The sequence below is a fragment of the Heloderma suspectum genome, chromosome 2, assembly GCF_057233095.1.
Source record: "Heloderma suspectum isolate Gila_16-S chromosome 2, 16-S_ref, whole genome shotgun sequence".
Taxonomy (NCBI): Eukaryota; Metazoa; Chordata; class Lepidosauria; order Squamata; family Helodermatidae; genus Heloderma; species Heloderma suspectum.
In genome coordinates, this window is record NC_139459.1 from 159083324 (window position 1) to 159096469 (window position 13146).

Consider the following 13146-nt stretch of genomic DNA (forward strand, 5'->3'; position numbering starts at 1 on the left):
GGAATTTGCATATTCTCAGAGCCCAGAGATTAAATTTTAGCTTGAGTGTGGGGAGGGAGAGTCTGATCTATCAACAGTATAGCTATTTTTAGATGTGGGGGGGGGCAATATATTTCTCACAAACTGCTGTCTGAAAGCAGGTGGACAATCCTTTGTTGTTTCAGAGCTTTCGAGGGTAGAGTTCCAGGGCTTGACCTGCATTGTTTTTTATTGCCCATGAGGAAGCAATTTATAATCTGTTTTAAGTCCTTGTTGTTTCCATCACTGCCTCTAATCTCTCCGGTTGGACCTCCATTCCAAGCGCCCAGAGGAAGTTGAACCCTTTCATGAAATGAAATGTTTAACTACTGAGTGAGAAAAGACAGGAGAGTTATTAACTAGAGCATACAAGGCAGAAATGATCACCAAATATACTTTGAGAAAAGTGATATGCCTCCATCCATTGGTATAGGAATGCATCCCCTAAGGAGTCCTGTCCCATCCCCACACTACTGCAATAGTGTCTGCATTTTGAAGTCATGAAAAATCCACCACAGGAGTGCCCCAGTGACGGAAGAAGAGGTCCACAGCCCATGGTGCTAGGGAGCACTTAGAGCTCCCTAGCACCAAAAGTTAGCTCAGAAAATCCCTAGCTCAGAAAGTTAGAATGGACATTGGTTTCCCGCCATGAGATGAATGGCAATGGCCATCACTCAATACCTCCCAACATTTCAGTGTTAAGCTCAGAAGGGTGTGTGATCTCATTCCCCTTGCTTGTTCAGGTAATAAATGGTAGCCATATGATCTGTGATATCATATCTACCCTGACATCATCTGGTCCCTGGGCCAAAGCACTGGCTGGAGCTCCAGCTGACATTCCAGCCAGTGGCCAGCTTCGCCCTTGCCACATCCTTCTCAATTTGGGAAAATTCAGCACAGGTGAAACTGCCCCAACCCAGGTGGTGGCTGGAACACTCCTGCCACCACCTACGCTGGGGATGCCTTGTCCTCACTACATAATCTCTGATGGAGGAAGGCACAGCATAGGCAAGACCCCAGCTTCGGTCAGCACAAGAACTGATTTGGCCAATGCAAGATCACTCCTCCCTGTACCAGCTGAGTCCCTGGCCATTCGCATCCCCACTGTTATCTCCAAACTCCAAAGCAGCTCCATGGTCTAGATAGGTATGTGAATCAGTCTCCACAATGGAGTAGGGGAGAATGTTAGTAAGGGTCACCATCCTGAAATTTCTCGACCTGATTGAGTTCCCAATGGTTCAGGACAGAGTCCCTCACTTCTCTTGGGTATGATGAAGTGCCTTGAATAGAAGCCCCTCGCTTTAGACCTGATGGATACTAGCTCTATTGCCCCCTTCCGGAATATGAAGATCTCCTCCTCTATAGGAGGAGATGGGTTGGTCATGTGAAAAGAGGAGGAGGGGTGAACTCTGCCTTCTAACCTGCCTGGACTCATTTAAGGCGATGTCCTTCCATGCACTGAAGAACCCCCTGAGGCAAGAGCCAAAAGTAGGGGACATCAGATCCTGGATTATGATAGCTTGACAGTCAAAGGTGCTACTTGATGTTATCAAAGCTCTTGGTGTATATGATGACCTTGGTTTGGCCACCAGGAATGATTTATTATCATTATTTATTATTTATTAATTTTATTAGATGCCTTTCTCTAAAAAAGACTCAGGGGTTAAAGACCCTCTTTACACCAGGGGTTAAAGAGTTAAAATCGTTAAAAACAGCTAAAAATTAGAAATAAGACCCAATAAAATAACTAAATTAAGAGGCCCAATCATATACTGTCAAATGCCTGGGAGTGGAGGAAAGTCTTAAGCTGGTGCTGAAAGTATGACAATATAGATGCCAAGTGAACCTCACTGGGGAGAGCATTCCACAATTAGGGGGCACCACTGAGAAGGCCCTCTCCCTTGTTGCCATCCTCTAAACAGAGAAGGCACTTGGAGGAGGGCCTCAGAGGTCGTCATCGTCATCTTCATCGTCATCATCTTCATCTTCTTCATCAGAAGATGAAGATTGATTCACACGGAATAATGGGCTCAAGTTACAGGAAGCCAGATTCCAGCTGAACATCAGGAAAAACTTCCTGACTGTTAGAGCAATACGACAATGGAACCAGTGACCTAGGGAGGTGGGGGGCTCTCCCACACTGGAGGCATTCAAGATGAGGCTGGACAGCCATCTGCCAGGGATGCTCTGACTTGGATTCCTGCATCGAGCAGGGGGTTGGACTCAATGGCCTTGTAGGCCCCTTCCAACCCTACTATTCTATCATTCTATGATCATCATCACATTTATATCCCACCTTTTTTCCTCTTGCAAGGAACCCAAGGCAGCTTACATAGTCCTCCTCTCCATTTTTTCCTCACAACAACCCTGTGAGGTCAGTTAGGCTGAGAGTCAGTGACTGGCCCAAAGTCACCCAGTGAGCTTCATGACCTAGTGGGAACTAGAACCTGGATTTCCCAAGTCCCAGTCCCACACTCTAACCACTACACACCACACTGGCTCTCTGCTGATCATAATGTACAGGTAGGTTGAATCTGGGAAAGGCACTCCAACAGGTGCTGCAGTCCCAAATCATGTAAGGCTTTGTATGTCAAAATCGGCACTTCAAATTGGGCTTGGAAATGTACAGGCAGCCAGTGCAAGTGGGAAGAATCGGTGTTACATGCTCAGACTGCCTGGTCCCCACGATCAATCTGGCTGCTGTATTTTGTACAAGCTGCAGTTTCTAAACTTTCTCCAAAGGTAGCCTCATGTAGTGCATTACAGCACGGCCGGCCCCACCATTACATGGTGTCAAGTGCCCGCATCAGGCGGCAGAGCGAGAAAGAGCCGCGAATTGTACTGCTGTCCCCACCTTGCCCTCACTCCGCAGGGAGGAAAGAACACATGGGGGAATGTAGCTGATGGAACTGCCACCAAGAACAGCGGTAGGCTGGCCGGCTGGGTGGGGAGTGGGACGTTTCTCCTGCTGCCACTTATTACTAGGTTCCCTCCCTCCCTCCCTCCCTGAGTGAGGGATCGTCAGGAGCTGTGAATTTATTTATTTATTCACAATATTTATATACCATTCCACATCAAAAATTTTGGAGCGGTGAACAACAAGATAAAAGAATAAAACCCCATAATTAAAACAATTAAAACATTTTAAAAGAACAGATTCTGAACTTAATAAACCACAGCTGATCACTCAGGGAAGGGCTCTCGAAATAACAATGTCTTCAGAAGGCTCCAAAAACAACACGACATTGGCGCCTGCCTGACCTCTAAAGGCAGGGAGTTGCACAGGAAGGGGGCCACCACACTGAAGGCTCTTTTCCTGGTAGACCCCAACTGGGCCATAGACCTGACCTCAGTGACGAAGCAGGTTGGTAAGGGAGAAGGCGCTCTCTCAGGTATCTTGGTCCCAAGTGGTTTCAGGCTTTGTATACTAGTACTAATACCTTAAACCTGGCCCGGGAGCAAATAGGCAGCCAGTGCAGTTCCCTCAGCAAAGGAGTTACATGCTGAAAAGGGGCAGCTCCTGTAACAGCCAAGCTGCTACATTCTGTGCTAGCTCCAGCTTCTGGACAAGCCTCAAGGGCAGCCCCACATAGAGCGCATTGCAGTAATCCAGTCTTGAGGTTACCAATGCCTGTACCACTGTGGCCAAGCTATCCCTGTCCAGAGAGGCCATAGCTGGCGAACCAGCTGAAGCTGGTAAAAGACACTCTGAGCCGCAGCAGGCACTTGGGCCTCCAGCGACAATTATGGATCTAGGAGTATCCCCAGACTATGAACCTGATCTTTCAGAGGGAGTGCCACCCCATCCAGAACAGACAATGAGCCTATCTCCCAGACTTGGGAACCACTCACCCACAGGGCTTCCGTCTTGCTAGGATTCAGAATTAGGGCCCTCTCCCCTACTGAGCTACTACCCTTCCATCCCAACAAGTCCTGCGGCCCCTGCTAGTCCTGTGAGGTTTGAGGGAGAGAGAGAGAAAGGGAGAGGCTGTGTGTCTTCTCTCCTCAGTCCCCCACCCTGCCCAAATCTGAACTCCAGCAGGATTGGGAGAGAAAAGGAGAGGCTAAAGTGAGCTTGGTCTCTTCTCTCCCAGAGCAACTGGAATCTGAAGGGGGTGGGGGAGAGAAATGCAATGCCCCCAGGCCCTTCCTGGCTAAAGAGGATTCAGCACTGCCTTTCTGCATCCAGCTTCAGGTTTGCAACAGCACAGGAGTGCTTGCTACAACAATTCCTATTTGCCCCTGCTTGTGTTAGGGTGTCCAAGCCCCTTTTTTTCAAGGAAATATGATGCAGTAACCAGCAAGCTGTTCTTTTGGTAAACACGGCAGGTGTGTGTGTGTCTTGTGTCACCTTAAAAACAGAGTTGGAGCACAATACTAAGTATGTCTACTCAGAAGTAAGCCCCACTGAGATCAATAGGATTTACTCTGAGGTAAATGTGCATAGGATTTCGGCATGAAAAAGAAGGGAGGGTGGAGAGAGAAGGCAGGAGAAGGGGATACAGATGAAGGCACACATAAATAGAATAGCAAGATACTGTGGGATGTTTAACTATATTTAAAGATTATTTTAAGTACAGTAATGATTAGTTCCCCTAAACATATATAGAGTGCCTCTCCTTCAGTAATGCATAACTACATTTCAGTCCCAATCAAATAATCACAATAGTGAATCAGCCAGGTTTTCCATGAGAAAACTCAGTACATGGTGACAAATACCTATTTCTAAAGTTTAATTAAAAATATATATTATCCTTTCCTATAACAAAATGGTGCTTACTCCTAAATTCAGCATCAGGGCAGCAGAAGGAAATCCTATTTTATTCCTGTAGCTATGCTAGTGTGACATGACATGTTAAAGGCACAATCTTATGCATATTTAGACAGAAAGAAGTCCTACAACTCCTAGAATCCCCTAGACAGCATGGTTGGCTGGGGCATGCTGACACTTGTAGGACTTTTTTCTTTCTAAACATGCATAGGATTGCATCTTAAGTGAGTTTAAAATGTGAAACTCTGCACATGTATGGAATCTTAAAAAAAAATAAAAATGCTCCAGCATCAGGAATGTAGCAGCTGTGCATTGTGGAACCTGCCATTTGAAGTGAAGTGATGCATTTTAAGATATAAAGGGGGCTATATGACTATTACAGCCAGCATTGAAAATTGCTTAACAACACCACTGTAAGCTAGTGCCTGATTATGCAGAGAGAGGTGCCCAGCCAATTACTACACTTTGCCATGGTAGGCAGTGAGGCTCCTGGCAAGCAGGAGGGCAGGTACACTGGCTGCTGACACGTTCCATGGAGTGCCAGAGGCCTTCCTTACCTGTTGCATCTTCCAAACTGGCCCAGGCCCTGGAACAGAAGTGGCACTGCAGCAAAAAGAGATGTGAGCAGCAATATTTGGACTAAGGGGAAGATAATATGTGAGTGTGTAGTGTGGCTTGGCTTGCTTATGTCTAGATCTCCTTGGCTCTAAAAGCATCTTTCTGGACTGCACCTACTCGTTGCATGATCCACGAGGCCAGGCTCTGGTGGGTGTATAGCCCTCCTTGACAGCAGGGATTTGCACTTGCTAGAGAAAATTGAACAGATGTGAAGAAGCATAGGGAGCTCTTCTTTTGTAAAAGCCACAAGTTCCAGAAACTGGTGCTAGGAGGTTACTCCTCAGCCCCATGGCCATGGGGTCCTGCAGAGTTGGAGCACAATCCCAAAGTTGGAGCACAATTTAATTTAGTTTGATCCATTTTATCTTGGCTGGGCTTCTTGTTTTCATGCTGCTCCTAGTGATACTATGTTTTTATATATTTTTAGTTCATATGTTTTAAATTTGTTTTAGTGTGTCCTAAAATAGGAATGCTCTTGAAGGGCAGGGTATAAATTCCTCACATAAATAAACAAATAGATTCTCCAACAAGGAAGAAAACAAAGCATAGGTACACCATATACACATATTGCTACACTAAATAATAAGGGACTTGTTACTGTTACTTGAAAATGGTGGCATCGTCACCTATCTTGTCCTAGGAATAACAATCAGTAGCTTCAGCTCCTCTGGGGAGCTTGCATCATCATCACCATCACCATCACCTTGCATCATCATGGTTTATAAAAAGTCCAAATGGCATATTGAAGGGCCGTGCCCAATTTTGTACTCCCCATATACCAGATCCACATTGACGAGAGCTTGTTGGTCCAACTGAAGAGGTAAACAGGATGAGAAGTAGTCTCATTAGTCCTACTAACAGTAAGCCTGTGACAAATGGTTACTAGCATTTGGGTTACATTCAATGTCACATCCAATGTTCACTTGTGCAATGGGACACCCCCTTCCTCTCCTCCCCCCCAAGCCCAAATCTGCTCCACAGGAACCCCAATCCTCCACAGCAGATTGCAGGGGGAAGGGGGAATGTTTCACCAGAGTATCCATTCCACCAGTAGACAGACACCACTGGATACAGCCCTTTGTCTTTTGTATGGATAAGAGCTTATACTTTGGATAAGACTTTATACAAAAGACAGGAACTAGTTATGATTTTTGCATGCTAAAATTGGGCTAAACTTGTTCAGTAGGACAAATTGGCTGGAAGATGGTGCCAGGAATTCATAATGCAGAGTTCTCACGAGGCAAACAAGGTGTCCACATTTCTCACCTTTCTCCTTAATGGCCATTTTCCGCACTGCAGGGATCAGGAAACTATAAACCAGCTCTGCCACTATCTCTTCGGACTGCAGGTGACTTTGGCTATGGAGCAGATTATGTGTGTTAAGACATTTTGGTCTTTTTCTTCACTTCCTCTCCCCATCCCGATACCTTTGCTATTTTTGTTATACATCAAGAGTTATTTATGAAGAACTGTGTTACTTGTGCATATGGTGATCAGTCAGAGAGACTTACCCAAACAATGTAGTGCTGAATGTTTGTAATACCTTGATGGTATTAAAACATTAAATAAAGTTTACATGAGCTATATTCTTCTACTTGAATGACACAGCAGGGAAGCATTAACACAACAAACTTCTCAAACGTTTGCAAAATGGTGCAGGAAGTTTGTGTGGGGAGAGAGGTGTGTTCTTCATCACCAGTGACATCACAATCATAGTCCAATACATCTTTGACTGTTAGCTGCTTCCCAGGTTAGCTGGCCCCTTCACATCCATTTTGTAAACTTAAATACATCTGTGTCATGACATACCTTATTTCAGAGGGATACCTGTGTTAGCCTGTTGCAACAAAATCAGCAGACTGTTTTGTGTTTAAAGAACAGATTTATTGTACATAAACTTTTGTGAACTAGAAGTGCCCACTTCATTAGATGGAACTGAGAAAGTGGGCTCTAGTCCATGAAAGCTTATCCCACAATACACTGATTAGGTTTTAAGGTGCCACAAGTCTTTTTGTTATGTATACTGTTGTTCCCTTGAGAACCCATACCGTGTTTCCATTTCATAAGCAATATTGTTGACTTGCACAGCCACTCTCTGAATCTCTTCTCTTGCTTGTTCTTCTGCTGCAGTCTCCATGCTGCTCAAGATGACATCTTCTAGGTAAGAATCAACTGTACTCTGGTGCACCTGAACAACCTGGAAAAATCCAAACACAGAATATTTTTCTTAGTACCAATTCATATGATGAGCTTCTTCTACTGCAACAAAGGCAAGTATACCATAACACATTTATACCATGGGTGCTTCCATCCGAGCCCTTTTCTCTTGAGTCATCCTTTGTTCACTCACTTTTTATGGCACATATGGATGCTGTTGTTTCCAAATTGTCATCCACTGTTTTCTATGTTCCCCTCCTGAATTTTTTTCAGACCTGATTTGGGGTGATTTTAAAAAAACGCCAATGCAATTGAAACTCCGGCCTGTCCAGTGTAGACAGACAAAGTGCTATTAACGCTTTTCCCAGCTCCTATACCTTTAAATAAACAAGTCCTCATCACTGGTTTTCCTTGTTTTATTGCAGCCTGTTGAAGCTGTCTGGGGAAATAGTGAGCCATTTTCCCTTCAATAGCCTCTCTGTGAATTGTTTGGAATCAGTTTATTTTCCTGAGCATGAGGGAATTCTTTAATTACCAGTTTTCTCTCATTTTCTTTGTTATTTTTAAAATATGAAATAGAGCTATTTTGCCATTTAAAAAAGAAACAGAAACCAGTAATAAAAGAGCCCCACCCCTTATGAAAAAAGAAACTGACATGGGGCATGTCAACGAGAGGTTATTCAGGGGCAAATTATGCACTAACCCCCCATCCAGAACCAATAGGATGCAACAAAATCAGCTAAATCTGAAAGCTATACACTTTTATTTGAAGGTGCTTTGCTGAATGGAACTTACTTGTGAACATTAGCCTGGTTCACATGATCATGTGCCAGTCATATGCTGGTTGTGTGATGGCTGGATTTACATAATTACCCTTGCTTCTCGTGTTGCCAGCAAGGCTGGCTTGATGATATGATTAAAAAGCCACCCAGAAGCCATTGGCTGTTGTAGGGTTCTGGGGTGGTTTGTTACCCACCTGAACAAGCCACCTTTGCCAGGTTCGTCTGACACAACAAGCTGGGCGGATGAGGGTAATTATGCAAATCTGGCTGGCATGCAACCAGCAGGGCAGTTAACAAGTCATGGTGGTTTGTTAACCACCCTGTGATCTTGCAAACCAGCCCATTATAGAAAGATCTTGTCCCTGGTGAAGGGCATTGCTAGTTAAATGCAATGCTATATTAATGTTGCATACAACCCCAATTTTAACACTACTTCCAGCTAATTGTAGAAAAGCAATGCCTCAGCAGCACTCCTGTGTGGAAGGGCTCCTGTATGGAAGGAACTCACATAATTCCACCTATCATTGTGCTAAGAGCTCATTTTTGTATTTGTGTAGCTCAGTTATCTGTAGGTTTAGTTTAGCACATCCATTTTTTGTTTGAAGCAAAGGATCCGCTATCTGTCGTGTGTAGTGCTTTCTAGCTAACTGACAGAGCTTGAGTTTACGCAAAAGTATGGAAAGGGTACCCGGTGTTGGTCGAGCCCTGCATCAAGAGGAGATGGCTCCCTTCCCCTCCCCCGCTGTTCCCAGCACCAGGCAGCCAAGGGCACACGGGCCTTGCAGCAGCCCAACCAGCCTTGGAGTCAGGAGGGGAACTGGGGAGGCGGCCACCTTCTCTCTGGAACCAGCTGAGGTGCTGCTAGAGCTACCTCTTTTATTTGCTGTTTACTGGAGCAATAACACTTGGGCTAGAGGGCGATTATTGCTGCTGCTGCTGACAGAGAACGAGAAAGCGGAGCAGCCGGGGACAAGCTGGAGCTCAGGAGCAGCTTCTCCCCGCCCCCCCCCCGGCGTCCCCTCACACGGATTCATTCTAGGAGGACTATTGGGGTTTTCCTTCTGATTATTGCTGCTGCTAGGGGGCTCCCTAGTTTCGGCATCGCTGCTGCTGTTGGTGCAACCGCCGCCCTCATTTCCGGAGTGCCTTTGTGGAAGGCACAAATGAAGCGGTGGTCACGTGCGGGGCAGGCGATTAGGCAGCAGCGGCCTTCTCCGGCTGGTGTCTATGGTGTCTCCTCCCTCAGCGCCTCTGTGGCTCCGGGTGGGAGCCTTGCCATTGTTCTCCTTCTCACCGTTGGCTGCCTTGCTGGTCAGACAGATGGAGTAATAGGTGGTGGCGGCAAGGCAGCACCGTTGAGAAAGATACATGTTTGGGTGTAGAAGATGGCTTTCCATCATTCTGAAAAATAGTATTTGGAATAGCTTAGGTGGAAGGAGGAAAGACATCTACTCCTCCTGTTGGATTATCTTCCAGCAACACAGCGACCGTCTCTTCTTGAGGCGTGACTAGGCAGCTATCCAAGGCCCAGAAGATCAAGGCAGTGTACTGGGGAAAGTGGAAGGACCTACTCTCCTTGTTCATCCAACCTCCTACCTTCCAGCAATACAGCTTTTTGAGGCATGGTCAGGCTGCTATTCAAGGCCCAGAAGGTTAAGGCAGCAGCCCTGGGCAGGCTTGGATTTTCTTGTGGTAGGAAGGCTTAACATTGTGAGAAAAATCAGGAAGTGAGTTGTTGGTAATAATACCAAGGCCATTCCAAACTAGTATTGTGGGATAGCTTTATGTTGTTTTGTGTTTTTTGTGTTTTAAGTTTTATATCTTGTTTTAGTTTTAATAGTTTTAAGTAAATTTTAATTGTTCTCTCTGCTGCCGCAAATGGTTATAAACATCCGATAGCATCAGTGGTTTGAATCATGCAGTGATTTGTTGCTGTTGTGTTGATTATTATTGAATTTTATTAATATATTTCGTTGTTGGGCTTGGAGTTTCAACTCTGAGTTCTGACACCACTGTCCCAGAAGGCCCAGAAGGTTAAGGCATGTTACCAGCAAACTGGTCTCTAGCTTCCCCCAGTCGCATAAACGGCCATAGCCTGACTCTGGCCTGACTGTAAGATAGCTTGCAGTCCAGGGTTGCGAGATGGTTCTTACCAGAGTGCAGTACAAACAGCTAGGTCTAATCCCAGTGACCGAAGATGTTGCAATATTTGTCAAGGCTCAAAATCAAGCCAAGATTACTAACTTTTTCCCCACCAAGGGTGAAGTCGACTCCGCCAAAAATGAAGCCAATCAACAAGAGGCTTTAGACAATGACATTCTTGACTGGTCCATGAGCCCTTATTGTTTAATGAAGTCCTTGGATATGGAGGAGGCTGGTGACAGTTTAGCCATTGAAATAGCTTCTGTGGAGGGTACATTAACAGCAGAACCCCAACCACATTTTTCTGGCCTTTTATCTGACTCTCCACATAGCAAGGTAAATGAACCATTTAGCCCCATGGACGAAGCGCCAGTGAAGTCTGTGAATAGTGACTTTGTCCCAGTGTCTCCCTCACATAACATGAGGACTCTTTCATCTAGAGAAAATGGGGATGCTCATTGCTCTTCCTTCTTATTAAATTTTCTTAGCAGTCAGCACAAGCTGATAGGACAATTGTATTATTTCTGGTCAGAGGACATAGCCCTGATAAGGAATTTCCTGGCAGAGAGCAACGAGTTGTTAACAACTCTAACTGATGCTGTGCTGGGTTTTAGAATGACAAAGGGGAAAACAGCTCTTGATGTCCAAACTAAGCCAAAGGCTCAACCCATCCCTCCTGATAAAGTCACTAAAGTACCCCCTCCTCTGACATTGCCTAAAATCAAGAAAGAAAAAGGAACAAATGGTAAAAGGGGTATAAAATCTAGGAAGACAGTTGAAAGATCTAAAAAGAAATGTAAAACACTCAACACTGTTGTAAAAACACTGCTCATTCAAAAACCCCCCACATCATTTAACTTCAAGAGACTATTTAATCTATTAGATGAGAAGGGAAAATCTGCGGTTTTCCCAAAAAGTAGGGTTAAGAAGAAGCCTGAGACACAGGGATGCAACTCACCAAACCCAGTGATCAATATACCACAGCAAATTCCAAATGTTTTGACAGATCTGAATCAGGACCCTTGGTCCATAGCTGAATTCCCAAATAAGGTAACCTTGGTCCCCTCAGATAGTACTAGACAGGATATCACTTGAGACACTTTGTCGACAACATGTCCTGGAAATTGCAGCTAATGCAACAAAACCTGGTATTTATTAACTACCCAAAATCAACAGGACAGCTGTCCCAGATGGAACATAAGTTACATCTTTCAAAATTGATTTCATTTCTTACAGCAATCCCCCTACCAGTAGGGGATATTGAAAAGGTTGAATATCTCTTTTACAATTATAACTCAGCTTGTGCAGTTGAACCTTTGCTCAAAGAAGTGTAGTGGCGGAAATATACAGTGCTAGAGATGTGCTGGTAAGGAAGGGCATAGGAATCAATAGGCACTTCCGAAACATCCATCCCAGTCTATCTCTGGGACCCTTAAGTATTAAGATCTTAAACTTGCCAAACACTACACACATTGAACCGCCGGTTGGTATTCTAGTGAAGCTGACTCCAGATGTGAAACTCAAAACTGCAGCCCTAGACTATCTACCTAAGAACATCCCAACTAAGGGAAAACAGAAAAGCCCCACTAGTATCACATCACTCCAGTGCTGAAGGAGCTGCACTGGCTACCAGTTGTTTTCCAGGCCAAATTCAAGGTGTTGGTTTTGACCTTTAAAACCCTAAACGGTTCCGGCCCAGCCTATCTCAAGGAGCGCCTCCAGCAACACCAGACAGGCCGCTCAACAAGATCAGCCTCAGATGGCCTTCTCTCTGTCCCATCAGCCAGGACAGCTAGACTGGTGAAGACGAGGGAGAGGGCCTTCTCTGTGGTGGCCCCCACTCTGTGGAACTCCCTCCCTGGGGAACTCCACCATGCCCCCTCTTTAATGAGCTTCCGCCATGCATTAAAAACGTGGTTGTTCAGGCAGGCATTTGGGGTGGGCTAGGGTAAGTGATCCCCTTCATGGATCACTGCCTTGTTGTGGCGAAGGGGCTTGCGTAACTCAGTGAAGCCATAAGCTATGCCGTGCAGGGCCACCCATGATGGACAGGTCATGGCAGAGAGTTCTGACAAAATGTGGTCCACTGGAGAAGGAAATGGCAACCCACTCCAGTATTCTTGCGAAGAAAACCCCATGGAACGTATCACAAAGTGAAAAGAGATGACGCTGGAAGATGAGCCCCTCAGGTAGGAAGGTGTCCAATATACTACTGCGGAAGAGCAGAGGGAACTTCCAAGTAGCGCCAGAAAGAGTGAAGCAGCTGGGCCAAAGCCGAAAGGACACTCAGCTGTGGATGTGTCTGGTGGTGAAAAGAAAGTCCGATGCTGTAAAGAACAATATTGTTTAGGAACCTGGAATGTAAGATCAATGAATCAAGGTAAGGTGAAGGTGGTCAAACATGAGATGGCAAGATTGAACATCGACATCTTGGGAATCAGTGAACTAAAATGGACAAGCATGGGCGAATTTAATTCAGGTGACCATCGTATCTACTACTGTGGGCAAGAATCCCTTAGAAGAAATGGAGTAGCACTCATAGCCAACAAAAGGGTGGGAAAAGCAGAACTGGGGTACAATCTCAAAAATGATAGAATGATCTCAGGACGAATCCAAGGCAAACCATTCAACATCACAGTCATTTAAGTCTATGCCCCA

The 13146-nt window shown here is 45.3% G+C and overlaps 1 protein-coding gene across 4 annotated transcripts in view; it reads right to left on the bottom strand.

Annotated features, from left to right (window-relative positions):
* CFAP91 (cilia and flagella associated protein 91) overlaps window positions 1-13146 on the bottom strand; it is a 135769-nt gene that overhangs the window by 35642 nt on the left and 86981 nt on the right. For all 4 annotated transcript variants that reach the window (XM_084835395.1, XM_084835394.1, XM_084835398.1 and 1 more), the window contains 2 exons: window positions 7456-7604; window positions 6674-6765 (listed from right to left, as the gene is read on the bottom strand). In XM_084835395.1, the coding sequence (XP_084691521.1) occupies window positions 6674-6765; window positions 7456-7604 (241 nt within the window). The remainder of the gene's footprint in view (window positions 1-6673; window positions 6766-7455; window positions 7605-13146) is intronic.